At 60.6% G+C, this 18,047-nt stretch overlaps 6 protein-coding genes across 6 annotated transcripts; 4 read left to right on the top strand and 2 right to left on the bottom strand.

Moving 5' to 3' along the window:
- Positions 1-949: 949 nt before the first annotated feature.
- On the top strand, positions 950-4,650 carry CMQ_2896 (f-box and wd domain containing protein; the record flags this gene model as incomplete). Its single annotated transcript, XM_014316974.1, has 6 exons — positions 950-1,191; positions 2,323-2,812; positions 2,881-3,512; positions 3,567-3,929; positions 3,992-4,340; positions 4,399-4,650. 6 exons carry the CDS (start codon positions 950-952, stop codon positions 4,648-4,650), a joined length of 2,328 nt encoding a protein of 775 aa, XP_014172449.1.
- A 947-nt stretch (positions 4,651-5,597) lies between these two features.
- Positions 5,598-6,926, top strand: CMQ_3017 (pyruvate dehydrogenase e1 component alpha mitochondrial precursor; the record flags this gene model as incomplete). The annotated part of the gene is made up of 2 exons (XM_014317095.1): positions 5,598-6,351; positions 6,418-6,926. 2 exons carry the CDS (start codon positions 5,598-5,600, stop codon positions 6,924-6,926), a joined length of 1,263 nt encoding a protein of 420 aa, XP_014172570.1.
- A 475-nt stretch (positions 6,927-7,401) lies between these two features.
- CMQ_3152 (DNA ligase) lies at positions 7,402-10,180 on the top strand (the record flags this gene model as incomplete). The annotated part of the gene is made up of 3 exons (XM_014317230.1): positions 7,402-7,430; positions 7,528-7,694; positions 7,758-10,180. 3 exons carry the CDS (start codon positions 7,402-7,404, stop codon positions 10,178-10,180), a joined length of 2,619 nt encoding a protein of 872 aa, XP_014172705.1.
- Positions 10,181-10,235: 55 nt separating this feature from the next.
- CMQ_2522 (voltage-gated chloride channel protein) lies at positions 10,236-12,889 on the bottom strand (the record flags this gene model as incomplete). The annotated part of the gene is made up of 5 exons (XM_014316600.1): positions 10,236-11,486; positions 11,541-11,726; positions 11,782-11,873; positions 11,953-12,696; positions 12,838-12,889. The coding sequence occupies 5 exons, from the start codon at positions 12,887-12,889 to the stop codon at positions 10,236-10,238; spliced, it is 2,325 nt and encodes a 774-aa protein (XP_014172075.1).
- A 234-nt stretch (positions 12,890-13,123) lies between these two features.
- CMQ_3218 (uncharacterized protein) lies at positions 13,124-15,217 on the top strand (the record flags this gene model as incomplete). The annotated part of the gene is made up of 1 exon (XM_014317296.1): positions 13,124-15,217. The coding sequence occupies one exon, from the start codon at positions 13,124-13,126 to the stop codon at positions 15,215-15,217; it is 2,094 nt and encodes a 697-aa protein (XP_014172771.1).
- Positions 15,218-15,458: 241 nt separating this feature from the next.
- Positions 15,459-17,918, bottom strand: CMQ_2616 (negative regulator of differentiation 1 protein; the record flags this gene model as incomplete). The annotated part of the gene is made up of 1 exon (XM_014316694.1): positions 15,459-17,918. The coding sequence occupies one exon, from the start codon at positions 17,916-17,918 to the stop codon at positions 15,459-15,461; it is 2,460 nt and encodes an 819-aa protein (XP_014172169.1).
- Positions 17,919-18,047: the final 129 nt, after the last annotated feature.

Below are 18,047 nucleotides of genomic sequence, written 5' to 3'. Positions count from 1 at the left end.
TCTCCAAGTATCTTACCAGACTTAGGCTTTGGCCCCAGAAGCCGCCTAGATGTCAGGGATTGCCTCCTTCTTTACTATTGCTAGATCAGCACTGTCCAGCACAAGCAGGGGTTTTCCCAGTTTCCTGGGTGCGTTTATTCTTCTGCTTCTCCCCCTACCGCAGCTGCTTAGCCGCGGCATCGGAACCGGCAAGCCGTGTCCACACCAAGTGCCGTCTTATTGGCGACTTGAATTTTGATACGGTCAAGGTACACGACCGGAGAAAGTTATCAGAAAAGGAGACTCAAAATAGAAGAAATGTCAGGTTTAGTCACATAGGATGTGCGCAGATTTTATGTATATGTAGATGAGGCCGACTAGGTGAAATTTGTGCGAGAGACAACACAACGCATCAAGCTCTCAACTTCTTGACCAGCATTAGCTTTTTTTTTTGTCAACGGCAGCACCACAATCTGAGGTTAGACCCTAAAGGCCCACGTTGGACAGACAGCTTTCACAAATACGTCTAACTGCTATAGGTACTAAACTCACCGACAAAGGCTTGCGTCTGAGCATGTCTGACATTGACTCGACAAAGGAAGACCGCATTAACTCTTTTGCGTCAACCCAGCAGCCTGTTTACTCCAATTTTAACACACTTTCAGAGTAAAACCCTATCGAGCTGCAGCATGGAAATTGTAAGAGCACGCAATGAAGCACATCCTACTCCATACTCCGGTTGATTAAACTAGAGGGGAGGCAAGGCTCGGGGATTTTCTCGCCGAACAGTGCTCTGCCCGCCGGCCATGTAACACTGCTCGGCCGAGCAGCAAGATGCCACGGCCAGGTTGTATCTTACTATGTGCGGAGTACTCCGTAGACGAGAGTACTTTCCCACCGGATGGAGCACGTCGTGTATATTTCCGCAAGTTGGGCAAGCACTGAAGGACCATGTCTCAATCCACACGAAATGCCACCCTCTGGCGAGTCGACGCTGGCGGTTAGACGAGGAAGGCGAGTTCTGGACGGCGATTGGCTGACAGGTCTCAGAGATGGGCTGGATGCGCTCTGGGTAATTAAGATAAGATACGAACAGGACGGATCAGGACGACAGGGTAGTTGCGAACCGCGCAAGGAACAAAGGGGGAAGGGGCGGGCGCTGCGCGTTTACGAGGAGGTGAAACGGAGCAAGAGTGGATTGCTGCTCATAGTGTAAGGGGGGCGGTAACAGCGCTGATGGCGCGCAGGACAATGCAACGGCACAGGCCCCTGGGCACGAGCTGGGCAAGGAAGCAGACGGCCGTCTCTCGCGTGCCTGACGCAAGCGGCAGTCGAGGTGAGGAGGAATGCCGACAGCTCGTGACAACGGCATGCCAGCCGCGACCCAATCGACAAGCAGGCGAGCGAGGCCGTTCCGTTTGCGAAAAGCGCCAGGGGCAGAGCGCTGTTGCGTGCTGCTAGGACGCTGCTTGCAGGGCCTCAGAAACGGCATGCACCCACTGTGCTCCGGTGCTATTCGGTGCTGTACTCGTAGTCAGCGGTCGTTCCTGTCATCTGATTCGACGCTGGGCCCACTCCGCCTCTCTCGCCCTGGCCGTTTCTTTCCCTTTTCCCTCTGGTCTTCCCTTTCTCGCCTCTCTACTTCCTCCAGCAAAAAAGTACCCGACGCCATCAACTCCCAATCCCTCCTTCTTTCCTCTCCGGCTTCTTCTCATCCTCGCCCCTCTTCCTCCCTCTCCCTCCGCCCCCCTTCTTGATACCTGCCAAAGGGACTGCCGAGACACGAGAACACCGGAACACGAGACACCGCGTCTCTCCAACATCATCGCCTGCTCTTGCTCTGCGAGTCCGTTCTCCCGCCGCTCTTTACTCTACCGCCATGCCAATGCACCCATAGCCGTCGTCTGCCTCGATGAGCATACACCCGCGTGTCTGCTGCCAACAAGGACCCTTCTTTTTGATCGCGCCTCTCGTCCATCGCCGGCCTCGACCCCTTTCTTCGCTGTCCATACTTCCTTCCGCCTCCACCGCCTCTCAGCCGTCGTGTTCATGCACAGACTCGAAACCGGACTCTAGCAACAGTGGCCGTACCAGTGCCTCTGAACGTTTCGGACCACTTTCTCGCCCTTCTCCTCTCGTGGCACCGACTACCGCAGAGGTAGATCACCAGAGCCTCATCTGATTTCAGACGAGGTACGGAGTACAGCGGACGGCAGAAAAGGTCAGCCCAGGACTGCGTCGCCTTTGGACGCCCCTTTTCTTTCTTCCTCTCGTGTCGTTTTCTGCCGTGGACTGCTCTGGCTGGATCATCCTGTCCTCGTCATACGGCTAACATGACCCAAGATCACTCGTCTGCCTCTGCCACCGCCTCCTGACGCGAAATCACACCATGGCCGGATACACGCAACCAGCCAGTTTCTCAGACCGAAGGGGGAGTACTTTCAGCTGCGACGAGCTCTCTCTCGACACTGGTTCTATGAAGGCCACGCAGACTCGACCCCCTAGGGGTCCCCCAACCCCGAGCATGAGCACTCCTGCTGCCGACTTCGATCAGACTTTAACAGGATCCCCGCCGCCACCGCCAACCCCGGCTGCCTCGCCCGGCCCTTCACACATCCAACCTGACTGGAGCGATGTTGCCGCCGACGAGGACTTCTTTCATGCCAAGGTCCGCCACCACTTTAAGAGCTGCAGCAGTTCGCAGCGTACGCGACTGCTGGCCGACTTGCTCAATCTCTGCACGAGCCAGCAATTGAGTTTCGTCCACCAATTTGTCAGCCCGTTGCTGAAAAAGGATCCTTTCACGAGCCTGCCCGACGAGCTCTGCTTAAGAGTATGTTGTTTTGCCCATGTGATCATTGGTAACTTTCTCTGCGTTTCTTGTGCTGACTCATTCCCTAGATCCTTTCCTTCATCGACGATCCAAAGGTTTTGGCCCGCGCCTCTCAGGTATCGCGTCGCTGGCGGGATCTTCTAAGCGACGACATGACGTGGAAGAACCTCTGTGTCAAACATGATTACGGTCGCCGTCTTTCTATAATTCTCCCGACCCCCCCTGCTGTCATGGCCTCGGAGGACTCGGTATCATTCCCAATGAGCGTTTTCGATAGCGACTTTGCTGCGCGTGGATCCTCGCTGCTCGGACCGCAGGACCCTGACCTGCCCTTGGCTACGTCTCGTAGTCTCGACGGCGCCTCCGGGAGCTCGCTCTCCAGAACCCGACCGAAGCTCAAGTCTTACAAGTCGCATTTCAAGCAGCGATATCTCGTTGACGCCGCCTGGCGAACCGGCGGTCGCAACAGTGCGAAGAACATCACCCAGGATGGCGGTGTGGTCACCAGTCTTCATCTGACGTCCAAATACATCATTGTTGCGCTGGATAATGCCAGGATCCATGTGTTTGACACCGAGGGCGAAAACCAAAAGACTCTCCAGGGACACGTGATGGGCGTATGGGCCATGATCCCATGGGATGATATACTCGTTAGCGGGGGTTGCGATCGCGATGTCCGCGTGTGGAATCTAGCTACTGGGTAGGCTACCTGGCCAGGGATAGTAATGGAAGACCGACATGCTAACACGCCTAGGGCATGCCTGCACACTCTCCGCGGGCACACATCGACGGTTCGCTGTCTCAAGATGTCAGACGAGAACACGGCAATTTCTGGCTCCCGCGACACCACCCTTCGAATCTGGGACATTCGCACCGGCCTCTGCCGCAATGTTCTAGTTGGTCACCAAGCCAGCGTGCGGTGCCTCGAGATCAAGGGCGACATTGTCGTGTCAGGCAGCTACGACACCACGGCAAAGGTCTGGAGCATATCCGAGGGCCGATGCCTGCACACCCTGCAGGGCCACTATAGCCAGATCTACGCCATTGCCTTTGACGGCGTCCGGGTGGCTACTGGGAGCCTCGACACTAGCGTTCGGATATGGAACGCCGCGACAGGGTAGGCAACGCTTATTCCACACCTCCACATGTGCAGACCGGGTCACTAATTCTCGCTTACAGAGAGTGCCAGGCTGTTTTGCAGGGCCACACGTCGCTTGTCGGCCAGTTGCAGATGCGTGGCGACACGCTGGTGACAGGCGGTTCTGACGGCTCTGTCAGGGTGTGGTCGCTTTCCCGATTCTGTCCGATTCACAGGCTGGCGGCGCATGATAATAGTGTTACGAGCCTTCAGTTTGACGACACGCGTGTTGTGAGCGGTGGTAGTGACGGCCGCGTCAAGGTGTGGGACTTGAAGACAGGCCAGCTTGTCCGCGAGCTCATCTCCCACGGCGATGCTGTGTGGCGCGTGGCTTTCGAGGACGAGAAGTGTGTGGCGATGGCCCTTCGCAATGGCCGGACCGTCATGGAGGTAAGTCTTGGGCTTCGCTTCTGGGCTCTTGTCAAGTCCGTCGTGCTAACTCGTGCAGGTATGGTCTTTCTCCCCCCCAGAAGAAGCTCTCGTGGAGTACCCCTTGTCGATTCCGCCACGTTCTCTCGAGACGTCTGAGCCAGCCCGCCCGATGAGCGCCATGGCGCTCGACTTCCACCACCCACAAAGCTTACTCGGCAACCTGCCGCAGCGAGATTCGTCGGGTCAGGACACCGACATGAGAGATGCCGGACCGGCAACAGCCCCGCTCGAGCAGGGCAGTGCTGCCTTCTTTCAAGACGCCGTCTGAACGCTGCGGTAACAATATGCCGCCGCCTGATCTACATATCGCATGGACTGTGTGCTTTTTTCGGGGACGGAAGCGCTTTTTTCTCTCCAGCATTCTCGACCGGGATGGAAAACCAGGTTGCGTCACGTCGAAAGTTTGGTCCTTATAGCACCGCAAGCAGCATCGCGCGGTGTTAAAGCAGAATATGTGCCGTCGTCAACACGGCTAGATTAGGTTTGGACATGTCATTCTTTCTCTGTTTCCTGCGTGGAACAAAGCATGGTCAGGGGCGTTTTTGGGCGGTCATTGTTTGCAAATTGGACGGATCCAGGGATTTTATTTAGAGATTCTTGTGCAGCGAGCATGGTGAACAGAGCATCTGTACTGCTTGATAAGATATCTTAGCTTTGCTGTCGTTTTTGGTGCCCTATCAGCGTTAATAATACAGTGAGTTGATTTATACGGCGTCTGTGTCGGCGTTGTCGGGAGAAATTGCGACAGCTAAGAAGCTCGCTGTAATTTTGCACGACGGAGCGAGCGGGGAAAGAGTCGCCGTTCTCTCTTTCGGTGTTTGGCAAGCCGTTGAGACGGGTGTTATAGGCGAACTAGCCCCTGTACGGGCTAGCGTGGACCCCCGATCGCACGGTGGAGAATGAAGGGCACTGCCAGCAAATTTTTGATTGGACTACAGGGAGCTCTGTACTGCTCCGGAGGTCCCTCCAGCAAGTCCGCAGAGCGCGAGACAGATAGCAATGCGGCGGGAAAAGCTGTCTGGTCTCCTTCCGCTTTTTTTTCTCCCGATCTGGCGTTAATTTCTCATCCACGCTGCAGCAATTTACACTACGAACGACGTCTGATTTCCAATCGGCCGTGTTCGCATCAATCAGACCGTGCGGATTTCTATTGCTGGATCTTCTGAGCCTCTCGGGCCCCTCCGATCGTTCCTGTTTTCTGGGAGATCTTTCAACATGTTCTCACGTGTTGCTTTCCGGGCTGGCCGTGCGGCTTCAGCAGCCGGAGCTCTGCGGACGACGCCGATAGCGGCGGCTGTGCGTGCGTCGACGATGGCAGCACGGCGGACGGTGACGACGGATGCGGCGTCGGCACATGTGGACAAGAGCGCGGTGCCGGAGTCGGACGACGAGCCGTTCACGATCACGCTGAGCGACGAGAGCTTCGAGACATACGAGATCGACCCGCCCTCGTACACCCTGGAGGTGACCAAGAAGCACCTGAAGCGCACGTACTACGACATGGTGGTGGTGCGGCAGATGGAGATGGCCGCCGACAGGCTGTACAAGGAGAAGAAGATCCGCGGCTTCTGTCATCTGTCGACCGGCCAGGAAGCCGTGGCGGTGGGCATCGAGAACGCCATCACGCGCGACGACGACATTATCACGTCGTACCGCTGCCACGGCTTCGCCTACATGCGCGGTGCCCCGGTACGCAAGGTGCTGGGCGAGCTGCTGGGTCGGCAGGGCGGCATTGCCTACGGCCGCGGCGGGTCCATGCACATGTTTGAGAAGGGCTTCTACGGCGGCAACGGCATCGTGGGTGCCCAGGTGCCGGTGGGTGCTGGCCTGGCTTTTGCCCACATGTACGAGGGCCGGAAGAAGGCGACGATCATCCTGTACGGCGACGGTGCCAGCAACCAGGGCCAGGTGTTTGAGGCCTTTAACATGGCGAAGCTGTGGAAGCTGCCGGCTCTGTTTGGCTGCGAGAGTGAGTTTATTGTTTTTGTTTATGTTTTGTTTATGTTTTGTTGTTGATCCCCGTCTAACAGCCCAGACAACAAGTACGGCATGGGCACGGCAGCCAACCGGTCGTCGGCCCTGACGGACTACTACAAGCGTGGCCAGTACATTCCGGGCATCAAGGTCAACGGCATGGACGTGCTCGCGGTGCAGCAGGCGGTCAAGTACGGCAAGGAGTGGACGGAGAACGGCCACGGCCCGCTGGTGCTCGAGTACGTGACGTACCGCTACGGCGGCCACTCCATGTCAGACCCCGGCACGACGTACCGCACGCGCGAGGAGGTGCAGCGCATGCGGTCGACCAACGATCCGATTGCCGGCCTGAAGCACAAGATGGTCGAGTGGGGCGTCGTGACCGAGGACGAGCTCAAGGCGCTCGACAAGGAGGCCCGCAGCTACGTCAATGAGGAGTCGGCCGCGGCCGAGGCCATGGAGCTCCCGGAGGCGAACCTGCAGGTGCTCTTCAACGACATTTACGTGCCGGGCAGCGAGCCCAAGTTCATCCGCGGCCGCACTGCCGAGGAGATCCGCTACTATGACTAGGGGAAGAGGAAGGAAAGCATGAAAGGAAGCAAGGAAGCAAGGAAGAGATAAGTGGAGAGAATAATGAATAAAAGAGACTCCAACGGACAGCACTCTGCCTGACGTGCGTATTTGTTTTACTTCTGATTCTATCATATCCGCCTGCAAGTATCTTACTTGTAGCGGGGATGTAATGCAATGAATCAGCCCACGTGACCAAGGCGATTGGCGGCGAAGCCTGCTGCCTTCCATTAAAATGGAACGCGTTTTCTGCTGCAAGCGCGTCGGCCGCTAACAAAGCTGCATCTTTTGCTTTGCCCGTCGTCTCAAGCTCCCCGTCTGCACCGTGAGATCATCTGGCGTGCATTTATCAAATCTGGATTCGCAGCAGCTGCTCCGACTAGCGCGCAGCGCCAGTCTGTTCCGACACGTTCGCAGCACCAAAGCGGCACTGACATATTGCTCGAGAAGGAGAACGGAAGCCGATTCGACCACCATGGCGCCCAATAAGCAGGCGACCCTGGGGTATGTCAAGCCGTCACAGACGACGCTGGGGCATGTGCCTGTGCTCATAATCTGGCGCTGCGTGTTTGTCCGCTCCATGCTGACAGAGGTGGTGTAGGAAATTCCTCAGCACGCCAGGCAGCAGCGGCAGCCGGCCAACGCCCACGCAGCAGACGAAACTTTCGTTTGCGACAAGACCGGCCAGTGGTGGTACTGGTGGCAGCCGGGGGGCGAAGGCGGACGGCGAGAGCTCGACAAAGGAGAACGGGACGCCGGAAAAGAAGGGTGGGCTTTCTCTGCCTCTACTGCTGGCCGAGCTTTGCTAATGATGCAATTCGATTATGGTAGACAAAAAGAAGCGATCACCCGGACGTGAAGGCACGGTGGACAGGAAGGCGGGAAGCGAAGTGGACGAGCCAGTGGCCAAGCGGCCACGGAAAGCACGCAAGGTAGTAGAGGACGACGAAGACGACGAAGCCAGCGAGAGCGGCAGCTTGACGGCGGCGGTCATCAAAAAAGAAGGGACCGATGACGATGCGCCGGAAGCCAAGGCAGTAAAGAAAGAGGTGAAGGAGGAAGAGAAGGCGGGATTATCCAGCTCAGAGTCGGACCTGTCGGGGTCAGATTCGGAGTCGGACGGGGCGGACGGGGAGGAAAAAAAGCCGAAAGCCAAGGCCAAGGCCAAAGCATTGACGCGCAAGAAGGTGCAGGCGTTGCTGGACACGGTCAAGGGAGACGCATACGCGGACTGGAAGGCCGGGGAGCCGGTGCCGTACGCGGCGCTGTGCCAGACGTTTTCGCTAATCGAGATGACGACGAAGCGGCTGGTGATCATGGAGCACTGCTCGCTGTTTCTGCGGCAGGTACTGCGACTGACGCCGGGAGACCTGCTGCCGACAGTGCTGCTGATGGTGAACAAGCTGGCACCGGACTACGCGGGGATCGAGCTGGGGATCGGCGAGTCGCTGATCATGAAGGCGATCGGCGAGACGACGGGACGCAGCCTGGCGGTGATCAAGCAGGACCAGAAGGAGATTGGAGACCTGGGCCTGGTGGCGGTCAAATCGCGATCGACGCAGCCGACAATGTTCAAGCCGAAGGCGCTGACGGTGCAGGGAGTGCACAAGGGGCTGATGGCGATCGCGACGGTGACGGGCATCGGGGCACAACAGCGCAAGGTGGACGGGATCAAGAAGCTGCTGGCAGCAGCGGACGCGACAGCAACAGCAGCAGCCGGACGACGGGTGGCAGTGGACATCAACAAGGACAAGGGCGGGGCGAGCGAAGCCAAGTACCTGGTGCGGTTCCTAGAGGGCAAGCTGCGGCTGGGCCTGGCGGAAAAGACGGTGTTGGTGTCACTGGCACAGGCGGTGATGCACCACGAAGCGCAGACAGCCGGACGAGCAGACGGAAAGGAGACGCAGGCGAGCGCGAGCGAGCTGGAGCAGGCAGAGGCGATGCTGAAGACGGTGTACAGCGAACTGCCGAGCTACGACATTATTGTGCCGGCGATGCTGGAGCACGGGATCATGCAGTTGCGGAAGCACTGTCAGCTGCGACCGGGAATTCCGCTGAAGCCGATGTTGGCGAAGCCGACCAAGGCGATCACGGAGGTGCTAGACCGGTTCGAGAACCAGACGTTTACGTGCGAATACAAGTACGACGGCGAGCGGGCGCAGATCCACTACGTGGCAGCGGACGCGGCGACGGGGACGGACGGACTGTCGGCGATCTTCTCGCGCAACTCGGAGGATCTGTCGAAGAAGTACCCGGACATCCTGGCGAAGCTGGCGACGTGGGTGCGACCGGGCACGACGAGCTTTGTGCTGGACTGCGAGACGGTAGGCTGGGACGTGGAGGAGCGCAAGGTGCTGCCGTTCCAGCAGCTGATGACGCGCAAGCGCAAAGATGTCAAGATTGCGGACGTCAAGGTGCGGGTATGCGTGTTTGCATTCGACCTGCTGTACCTCAACGGAGCAGCGCTGGTGGAGCGGCCACTGCGAGAGCGACGGGAGCAGCTGGCGAGTGCAGTGTTGCCGGTGGAGGGTGAGCTGGCATTTGCGAGCTCGATGGACGGACGGGAGCTGGACGAGATCCAGACGTTTCTGGACGAGAGCGTGCGGGCGTCGTGCGAGGGTCTGATGGTCAAGATGCTGGACGGACCGGAGAGCGCATACGAACCGAGCAAACGGTCGCGCAACTGGCTGAAGATCAAGAAGGACTATCTGGCCGGCGTGGGCGACTCGCTGGACCTGGTCGTGCTGGGAGCGTACTTTGGGCGCGGCAAGCGGACGAGCGTGTACGGGGCCTTTCTGCTGGCTTGCTATAGTCCTTCGGCCGAGGCGTTTGAGACGATCTGCAACATTGGCACAGGCTTCAGCGAGGCCGTGCTGGACGAGCTGCACGGCCAGCTGAGCGCCATCGTCATCGACCGGCCCAAGCCGTTCTACGCCCACAGCGCCGGCGGCCAGCACCAGCCCGACGTCTGGTTCGAGCCGCGGTACGTCTGGGAGGTTCGTACGGCCGACTTGACGCTCAGCCCGCGCTATCAGGCTGCCTGCCATGAGGGCGTGGACCCTAGTGCTGACTCAGCACAGCCGGGTGCCACGGGTCGCGGCGTCAGTCTACGGTTCCCGCGCTTCATCCGGGTGCGCGACGACAAGAAGCCGGACGAGGCGACGACATCGCGCCAGGTGGCCGAGATGTTCCGGCGACAGGAGAGCATAGCGAAAAGCAAGGGACCGTCGGTGGACGATGATTTTGAGTATTAGGATAAATTGGAGCTTATATAATGATTACTAATGCGTCTTGATACAACTGGTATGACTACAAAATGGACTCATCCAAATCGATTGGACTCTCGACAGGTCCACGGTCCATCCTGGGGCGGCCAAGGCCATCGGCACTGTCGAGCAGGTAGCAGACGTCCTTCTTGGTCAGGAGGCCCTGCAGGACGCCGCGGTCGCTGAAGAGGACGTAGCGCAGGCCGAGTTTTTGGAAGTAGCTGACGACGAGATGAAGGCGGGCAGCCGAGGGCAGGGTGAGCGGTGTCTGGTCCATCCAAGGGCGCAGGTCGAGGGAGGTGTGCGGGTCAGCCTGGGGCTGATGAACGAAGAAGGCGGCGGTGGTGGCGGGTGGCAGCGAGCGTGGCGGCTGGATGGCGGCATGAAGGGTGTAGGCGAGCTCAGCACGGGAGATGTAGCCGAGCAGGAGGGCGTTGCGGACGTCAGACGAGACGACGGGAAAGCCACGATGGGCCGGGCGAGCGTCGAGGACGTGCTGAAGGCTGGCGACGGTGTGGCCGACGGCCGTGAGAACGACGAGGTCTTGAGCACGTGTCATCACGTGACTTGCTGTAAGATCAGGCGGCAAGGCCGCGACTGCCTCTTCGCTGCTGTCGAGATAGGGATAACCGTTGCGGGCGATCCAGGCCTCATAGATGCCACGGCGCGAGAACGCATCGCCGACCCACTTGGACAGCATGACGGCCACCATGATGGGCAGGACGTACGTCAGGGCGCCGGTGAGCTCAAAGACGATGACGACGATGGACACGGTGACGCGGGTGACGCCAGCCAGCGCGGCGGCCGCCCCCACGATGGCGTATGTGCCCGGCGTGATGCAGGTGCGGTCTGGCTCACAAGCCTGGAAGGCCAGCGAGTCCGGATAGCGGCGCTGGCCGATCTCCAGGACGAGGCCGACGGCGCGGCCCCAGAGCGCGCCGATGGCCATGGACGGCAGGATGATGCCGGCCGGGATCTGCAGGCCAAAGGTGACGGCGGCGAAACAGAAGCCGAGCACGGCCGCAAACAGCAGCAGAACGATGGTGCCGGCCGTCGCGGCGCCCGTTCGACACAGTCCAAACGGATCCTCGACCAGGGTCGAGCACTCGGCAAACAGGCTCGACACCAGCTCCGACGCCTGCGCCCGCATATAAAAGTTGGGGTAGTTCACCAGCGCCGTCAGCAGCGCGACCACGGCCACCTGCGTGACCGGTCCCGGCAGCCGACCGGCGTGGACCGTCTTCCACTCGGCCACGCGCATGTTGGCCTTGATGAAGAGGCCGCCATAGAGACCCTAGATGGTCGTTCCGTTAGCACAGTACCACCCTTTCTAAGTCACGTGACATACCCCAAGAACACCCAGCAGCACAAAGGGCACCAGCTCAAAGGCGTGCCAGCCGGAGCTGTACTGGACCTGATACAGGACGAGCTTGCCGGAGCGGAAGGGGTCGAGAACCTGGAGGACAAAGGCGGCCGTCATGGCGCAGACGAAGCTCTGCCACATGGTCTTGTCGGGAAAGTAGTACGAGAGCGTCTGGACGGTGAGCATGAGAGATGACAAGCAGACAGAAGCAGACGACCAAACACACCTCAAGGCTGAAGAGGACGCCGCCGATGGGCGAGCCGAAGGCGACAGAGATGCCAGAGGCGGCAGCAGCCGAGAGAACTTCTCGTTTGCGGGCTGTGGCCGGTCAGCACAGAGCGAAGAAGGAGGAGCGAAAGAGAAAAGAGGGGAAGCAGTCCCGAGTCAGGACACCCACCCTCATTGTTGTTGATGTTGGGAAAGAGCTTGATGAAGAGGTTGGCGCAGCAGCAGGCGACGTGGACGAGGGGGCCTTCCTTGCCGAGCCACATGCCGGAGGCGACGGCGAGACAGAGGCCGAGCGACTTGGTGACGAGGGTCCAGGGACCGAGGAAGCGGCGCATGACGAAGCCGCCGAGCAGGGTCTTGATCTCGGGGATGCCGCTGTGGCGGGCGTAGACGGCGTACTCGCGCACGAGCAGAGCGGCCGAGGCGGCGAGCCCAACGGACCAGCCGACAAAAAAGAGGTACTGGACAAACCAAGCGACACCCGGCGACCGAACCCCCACGACGGCAGCCCACGACCGCCAGCCGTCACACTGGGCGCCCTCGTCGTAGCCGAGACAGCAGAAGCCGCGGCTGAGGTAGAAAGCACCACCGTCCGTGCTCTGTGACGCGCAGTAGCCGTCCTTGAGATCGGCCAGCCAGTCGCCCACGACGTCGATCGCACCCGCCAGACCGCCGGCCGCCACGCCCGTCAGCACCAGCACCACCCAGACCTGGCCGGCGTCCAGCAGCCGACGCGCACGGCCCAACAGCAGGACCGCCAGGCCGCTGGTCGTAGGCGTGCTCGCTCGCGCTAGAAGCCGTCGTCGCTGTCGCTCCTTGTGGTACTCAAAACTCCAGTCAATGGCCGTCAGGTCATCGTAGCCCACGCGTCGCCCAGGTCCCTCCGCATGCCAGTCCACGGCTTCTCCATTGCCTGTCGCCGACTGCGCGTCGACCGACGGCTGCTGCTGCTGCTGCTGCTGCTGCTTGTCGCCCTCGCTCCGATCGTCGTCTGCATCCTCCTCTAGCTGCACGCGACCGGCGCTGTCGTTCTTGTCCCGGCTGCTACTCTCACCCCCGTCGTAGGGCGTCGCTGTCCCGTTCGCTCTGCCTGATAGAGTCTCCATGCTCAAGACAGGCGGTGGGCGGGTTCGAGTCCTCGCAAAAGAGACGTTGTTACAGGTGGAAGTAGCTGGAGCTAGCGCCCAATTGCATGCACGTATCCAGACGCGGGTCTATTCGCTAATCCGAACTACAATTGGCGCCGCAAGGAAGGAGCTTTCGAGCGACCTTTGCCGTCTCCTTGAAAAGACAGCTTCCACCTGACTCTTTTCCGTCTTCTTCCCATCGCCGTCGTCTCCATGGAACATGCGTCTGAGGTCGGCGACTGTGGCGTGGCTGCAGCGCCTGCACAGGAGCGCGACGACGCAGCCGTGGCCCGGATCGAGCAGCTGATGCGCACGCGTGACGACACTACGAGATTTGTCGGCCTGGCCCTGCTCAAGGCCGTGCTGGACGAGGGAGGAGAAGCGAGTGAAACGGAAGAGATCGGGCCAGAGAAGCTGCAGCGGCTATGGGAAGCGCTGCCGGCACGCTTTCTCGACCGGCTGCTGCGCGCAACGCAGGCGTCTCCGTCACGGCCAGACGCTGCTCACATGCGCGATCTCGCCGTCGCCGTGCTCCACGCCTTTGCTGTCCGGCTTTCGGACGACGCTGTTGACGAGGCCAAGATGGTCGACCGCATTCCCATGGTCGTGTCAGCAATGAGTGGTTTGGGAAGCAGGAACACCTCCATCACCATCTCCACCTCCACCCTCGCCCTACAAACACTCGCCACTCTCGTCAGCCGTCGTGTCGGTGCTGCCGTCTTTAATAGCCGCGTCGACAATCTTGACCCGCTCGTGCAAATGGCCCCATTACAGCCGCTGGTCCTTGAGATCCTGCTGCACGCCTGGGTCTACGGCCTCTGGGACGAGACCACTGCCGCCTCCACCATCACCACTATCAGCGCCGTCCTGCCAGAACTCACTGCTGCCTTTCGCGACACCGATGGCGTGACGCTGCTGGACTTTGTCGCCCGGCTACTGCGCAATGCTAGTGCTCTGGCCGAATCGAGGACTCCTTCCATTTCCACTTTCACCTCCACCTTCACTTCCACCCTTCCCTCCCCTGATTCCGCCTGGCTGCATCCTGTCGTCTGCTTCATCCGCCAGCTGGCCACCAACCGACCCACCGCTGTCGCCCGTGCTGCCTATACCCATGCTGCTGCCGCCATCCTCTGTAGCTATCCCGACGAGGCGGCGACACTGCTGTTTGCTCCCGACATCGACAAGCCCGCGGACAGGCCGTTTTCCTACCTCTTCCTCAGCTTGCTGCTCGTCGACATGCGCGCCAGCCTGCCCGGTCTTCTGGCCCTGCTCAACACGCCGGCCTACGGGCCTGCAGCCTCGCGTCTGGCCTCGGCCTATGACGTGCTCTCGGCTTTTGTCGGCTATCTGATGAGAACTCTGGACGACGACAACGACAAAACCAGCACCTCCCTCCTACTCCCCCCCGACAGCCTCCTCCGCCTGCGCACCGCCATCGCTGAGACCCTCTCGGTCACAGCCGAGCATCTGCGCGACCGCTGGGACGCCGCCGTGGCTGGCGCGCCTGGCTTGCATCCTGACGCCCGTTCCGGCTTCTCGGGCCTCGGCACTCCCGCGACTGCTGACTCAGCAGGCCCCCCTCTCGCCTGGGATGCTGCCCAAGCCGACGTCGTGGTCAACCGGGACCCCTTTGTTCTGGCCGCCCTTCGTGCCCTGGCTCTGTGGCTGCGCGAGGACGACAGCGCCGACTTGCGCCGCGAGGCTGCCGGCCTGGCCGACATGCTGCTGGACCTGTACCGAGGAAGTACCACTGGATCGACCCTCGACTTCCGCCGACCCGTCCTCGTCGCCCTCGAGGGCATCACCGCTGCTGCTGCTGCCGACGATCTCGACCAGGACCCTGTCGGCCTGCTGCTCTCCCACGACGCCTGGGCCATCCTCTCGGCCGACCTGCTCGCCGCCCTGCAGACAGCTGCTCTCCCAGATGCTGCTCGCGGTATCGAACTCGTCCGCATCCTTCTCCCTATTGTCGAGGCCGAAGAGCCAGGCTCAAGGGCTGACTGGATGGACCTCGTCACACACGTCGCCGCCTGGTCTGGACCCGAAGACCAGCCGCCGTTGAATGACCGTCGAGACGCTTCTGTCCGGGCAGAGTTCCACGTTGCCGTCCTCCAGCTCGTCACCTCCCTCGTCGCAAACGCACATCCCGTCGTCTGTCGCCGCTATACTCTCTCCATAGCTGCCATCGTCGGCCTCGCAACCCGCCTTCGTCCTACCCTCGTCCCCGCTCTCATCGGCCCTGCAGGCCGAGACCTTCTCGACGCCCTCGACGATGTCCTCGTCACGCTCCAAAACGTCCGCTCTTGATCGTCCACTCTTGATCATCCACCTCACTTGTTCACACCACATGCAAGCAACAAGCAACAAGCAAACGTTCAAATCAAAATTCATACCAGAACCCGAGCAAGCAAAAACTGCATCTCCACGTAGAACACGGGAGACCAAATAAGTACACAAAAACCATTGGAAAATCCGAAAATATGCCAGTCGGCAATTACAACGTCTAATCAATTTGTCGTGCCTCTTTTCTCTCCTCCGCTCCTCCTACCTAGTTCGCAACCTCCTCTTCCACCCAGCCGTTCAGTCCACCCTGAATCGCCAGGCCAAATCCAGCCCCCATCCCGCCAAAGCTCGCCTGGTACTGGTGGCCACGACGCTCCGGTCCGTTGCCAGACACCCCGTTCGTGCCTGCGCCACCATTCTCAAATCCGGGAGCAAGCACAGGCAGGCTGACCGCCCGGTTGTGTTGTCCCCGCCCGTTGCCTGGCGCCAGCAGCCCGCCAATCGTGCTGGCCCCGTTCGCCGCTGCCGGGCCGTCCGTTACAAAGCCGTTCGACATGCTCGCCGACTGCTGGTGTCCAGACATCATCGGGCCCTGCGGCACTTCCATCGCCATCTCGCCCGGCTGCGGAGTCGACGATCCGTAGAGGCCCGCCTGCTGCGCCATCACCTGCTGCTGTTGCTGCTGCTGCACCGCCTGCTGCGACACGTGGCTCAGGTACATCGTCAGCGCGTTGTTCGTCGAGTTGAACAGCGTTGCCGATGGCGGCGGGTTGCCCGGCGATGTCGCGTTGGTCGGCGAGTTGCCGTTCTGGCTCGATCCGTTCGGCGGCGGCGATGGAATGCTGCCTGTCTCACCCCGTGGCGACTGCACAGCGCCACCCTGCTGCTGCAGCTGACGCGGCGCGTTGCCGCAGCGGTCCTTGCCAAAGTTGACCTTGAACTTGCGGTACTCCTCTTTGCTGCGCACAGCCTCGATCGCCTTGATCGCGTTCGCAATGTTGGTAAAGTTGACAAACGCACAGCTCTTCTCGCGCAGCGTGTTCACCAGCTCGATCTCGCCGTACTCTGAAAAGTCCTGCCGCAGACGCTCCTCCGTCCAGGTCTCGTCCAGGTTGCCAATGTACACGTTGCGCGACGCACCGCCACTGACTGCCAGCGCAATCGCCGGCGGCAACGCGCCCGAGTGCTTGCCCCAGCCGATCTTGAGACGCCGGTTGTGGATCATCAGGCCCTGCAGGTTGCTGAGCGCGTAGAACGACGCTGCCGCCGTCGGGTCGATGAACGTCACAAAGCAGATGTGCTTGTCTGGAATGTACCGGATGTGGTGCAGCAGACCGCCGCGGACCACGTTGCAGATCTCCTCAATTGTCGTCTCCGGGTGAATGTTGCCCAGGTAGATCGTCCGGTTGCCCAGGTTGCTGATGCCGCCTGCCGTCGTCGCCACGGCAGCCGCTGCTACTGACTGCTGGGCCAGCGCGTTCGAGATCACATCCCGGTCCGCGCCCGTCAGCATGTGTGCATAGCCCGGTGCAATTCCGAGGTACTGCGCCGCGTTCTGCTGCTGCGTCTTCGACACGTACGCACACCGGTCCTTGCCGTAGTACACCCGGCGCGGGCTCTGCCAGTTGGGCTCTTGCGGCAGCTGCGTCACCGCCTTGATCGCGTTGGAGATTGAGAGGAAGTGCACAAACGCAATGTTCTTCTCCCGCACCAGCTTGATCGTGTCGATCGCCCCGAACTTGCCCAGATCCTCGCGCAGCTCCTCCTCCGTGATCTCCTCCGGCAGATTGCCCAGGTACACGTTCCGGGACGCTCCCGACTGCTGCACCGCAAGAGCCACAGATGTCGGCACCTGCGACGGCTTGCCCCAGCCCACCTTGACGTCCTGTCCCTTGATGCAGAGCTTTTTCAAGATGGCATCAGAGTGGAAGTGCGTCGCCGAGCTCGCATCCAGGAACGAGATGAACGCGCAGTTCTTGTCCGGCAGCATACGCACCGATTCGATCTGCCCGCTCCTCACGTGTCCCAGGAGCTCGTCGGCCGGCGTATCGGCCGGAATGTTGCCCAGGTACACCGTGCGGCTGGTGCCACCGACAATGCCCGGGCCCATGCCCACCGGAGACGTGGGCTGCATGGGCACCTGCATCTGGCCGCCAATGTTGCCAAACGCACCGCTCGGAGACTGCGGCGAGTAGAACTGCGGAGCGCCATACGTCGACGGCGACACCAGGGTCTGGTAGCCCTGGGGCGACATCGACTGCTGAATGGGGCTCTGCTGCTGCTGGCCGATGACGCCATTGTTCTGGCCGTTGGCCTGCTGGCCCTGCTGCTGGTTCTGCTGTTGCTGAAGCTGCTGCAGCTGTTGGAGCTGCTGGTAGCTCAGCTGGCCCTGGAACTGCGACGACGCAAAGGCCGCCGGCGTTCCCGGCTGGAACGGGCTGCCGAGAAGTAGCTGCGACGGAAGCAGGGGCGTGAACTGCATGTCGAAGGCAGTGCCGGGAGTGGCCATGTCGGCAGTAGTCGTTGCCGGGGGGGCCTGGTTCATCGGCTGCGTGTTGATGGCCGGAACATTCGTGCGGCGTGGGTGACGGTCGCCAAAACCGCTGATGTTGGAGGTGAAGGCGCCGTGGGAGAAGCCGGTTTCACTGTTGGAAGGCTTCGAAGCGTGGCCGAAGCGGCCACCACTCGGGCCGGACTGGCCAACGGGACCGTTGATATCCTGCATCCCCAGAAGATGAGGAGGGACAAGGCTGTCCCGCGAAACGTGAGATAGAACCGCCGTTTTGAAGATCGGAAAGTGCCCTGGGAAGAGGCACTACGATGAGCGTGCTGAAGCCGAAATTATTGGTCAGGA

The sequence above is a fragment of the Grosmannia clavigera genome, assembly GCF_000143105.1.
Source record: "Grosmannia clavigera kw1407 unplaced genomic scaffold GCSC_144, whole genome shotgun sequence".
NCBI lineage: Eukaryota > Fungi > Ascomycota > Sordariomycetes > Ophiostomatales > Ophiostomataceae > Leptographium > Leptographium clavigerum.
Note: the sequence above shows the minus strand (reverse complement) of the source record. Positions and strands in the feature narration are given on the sequence as shown.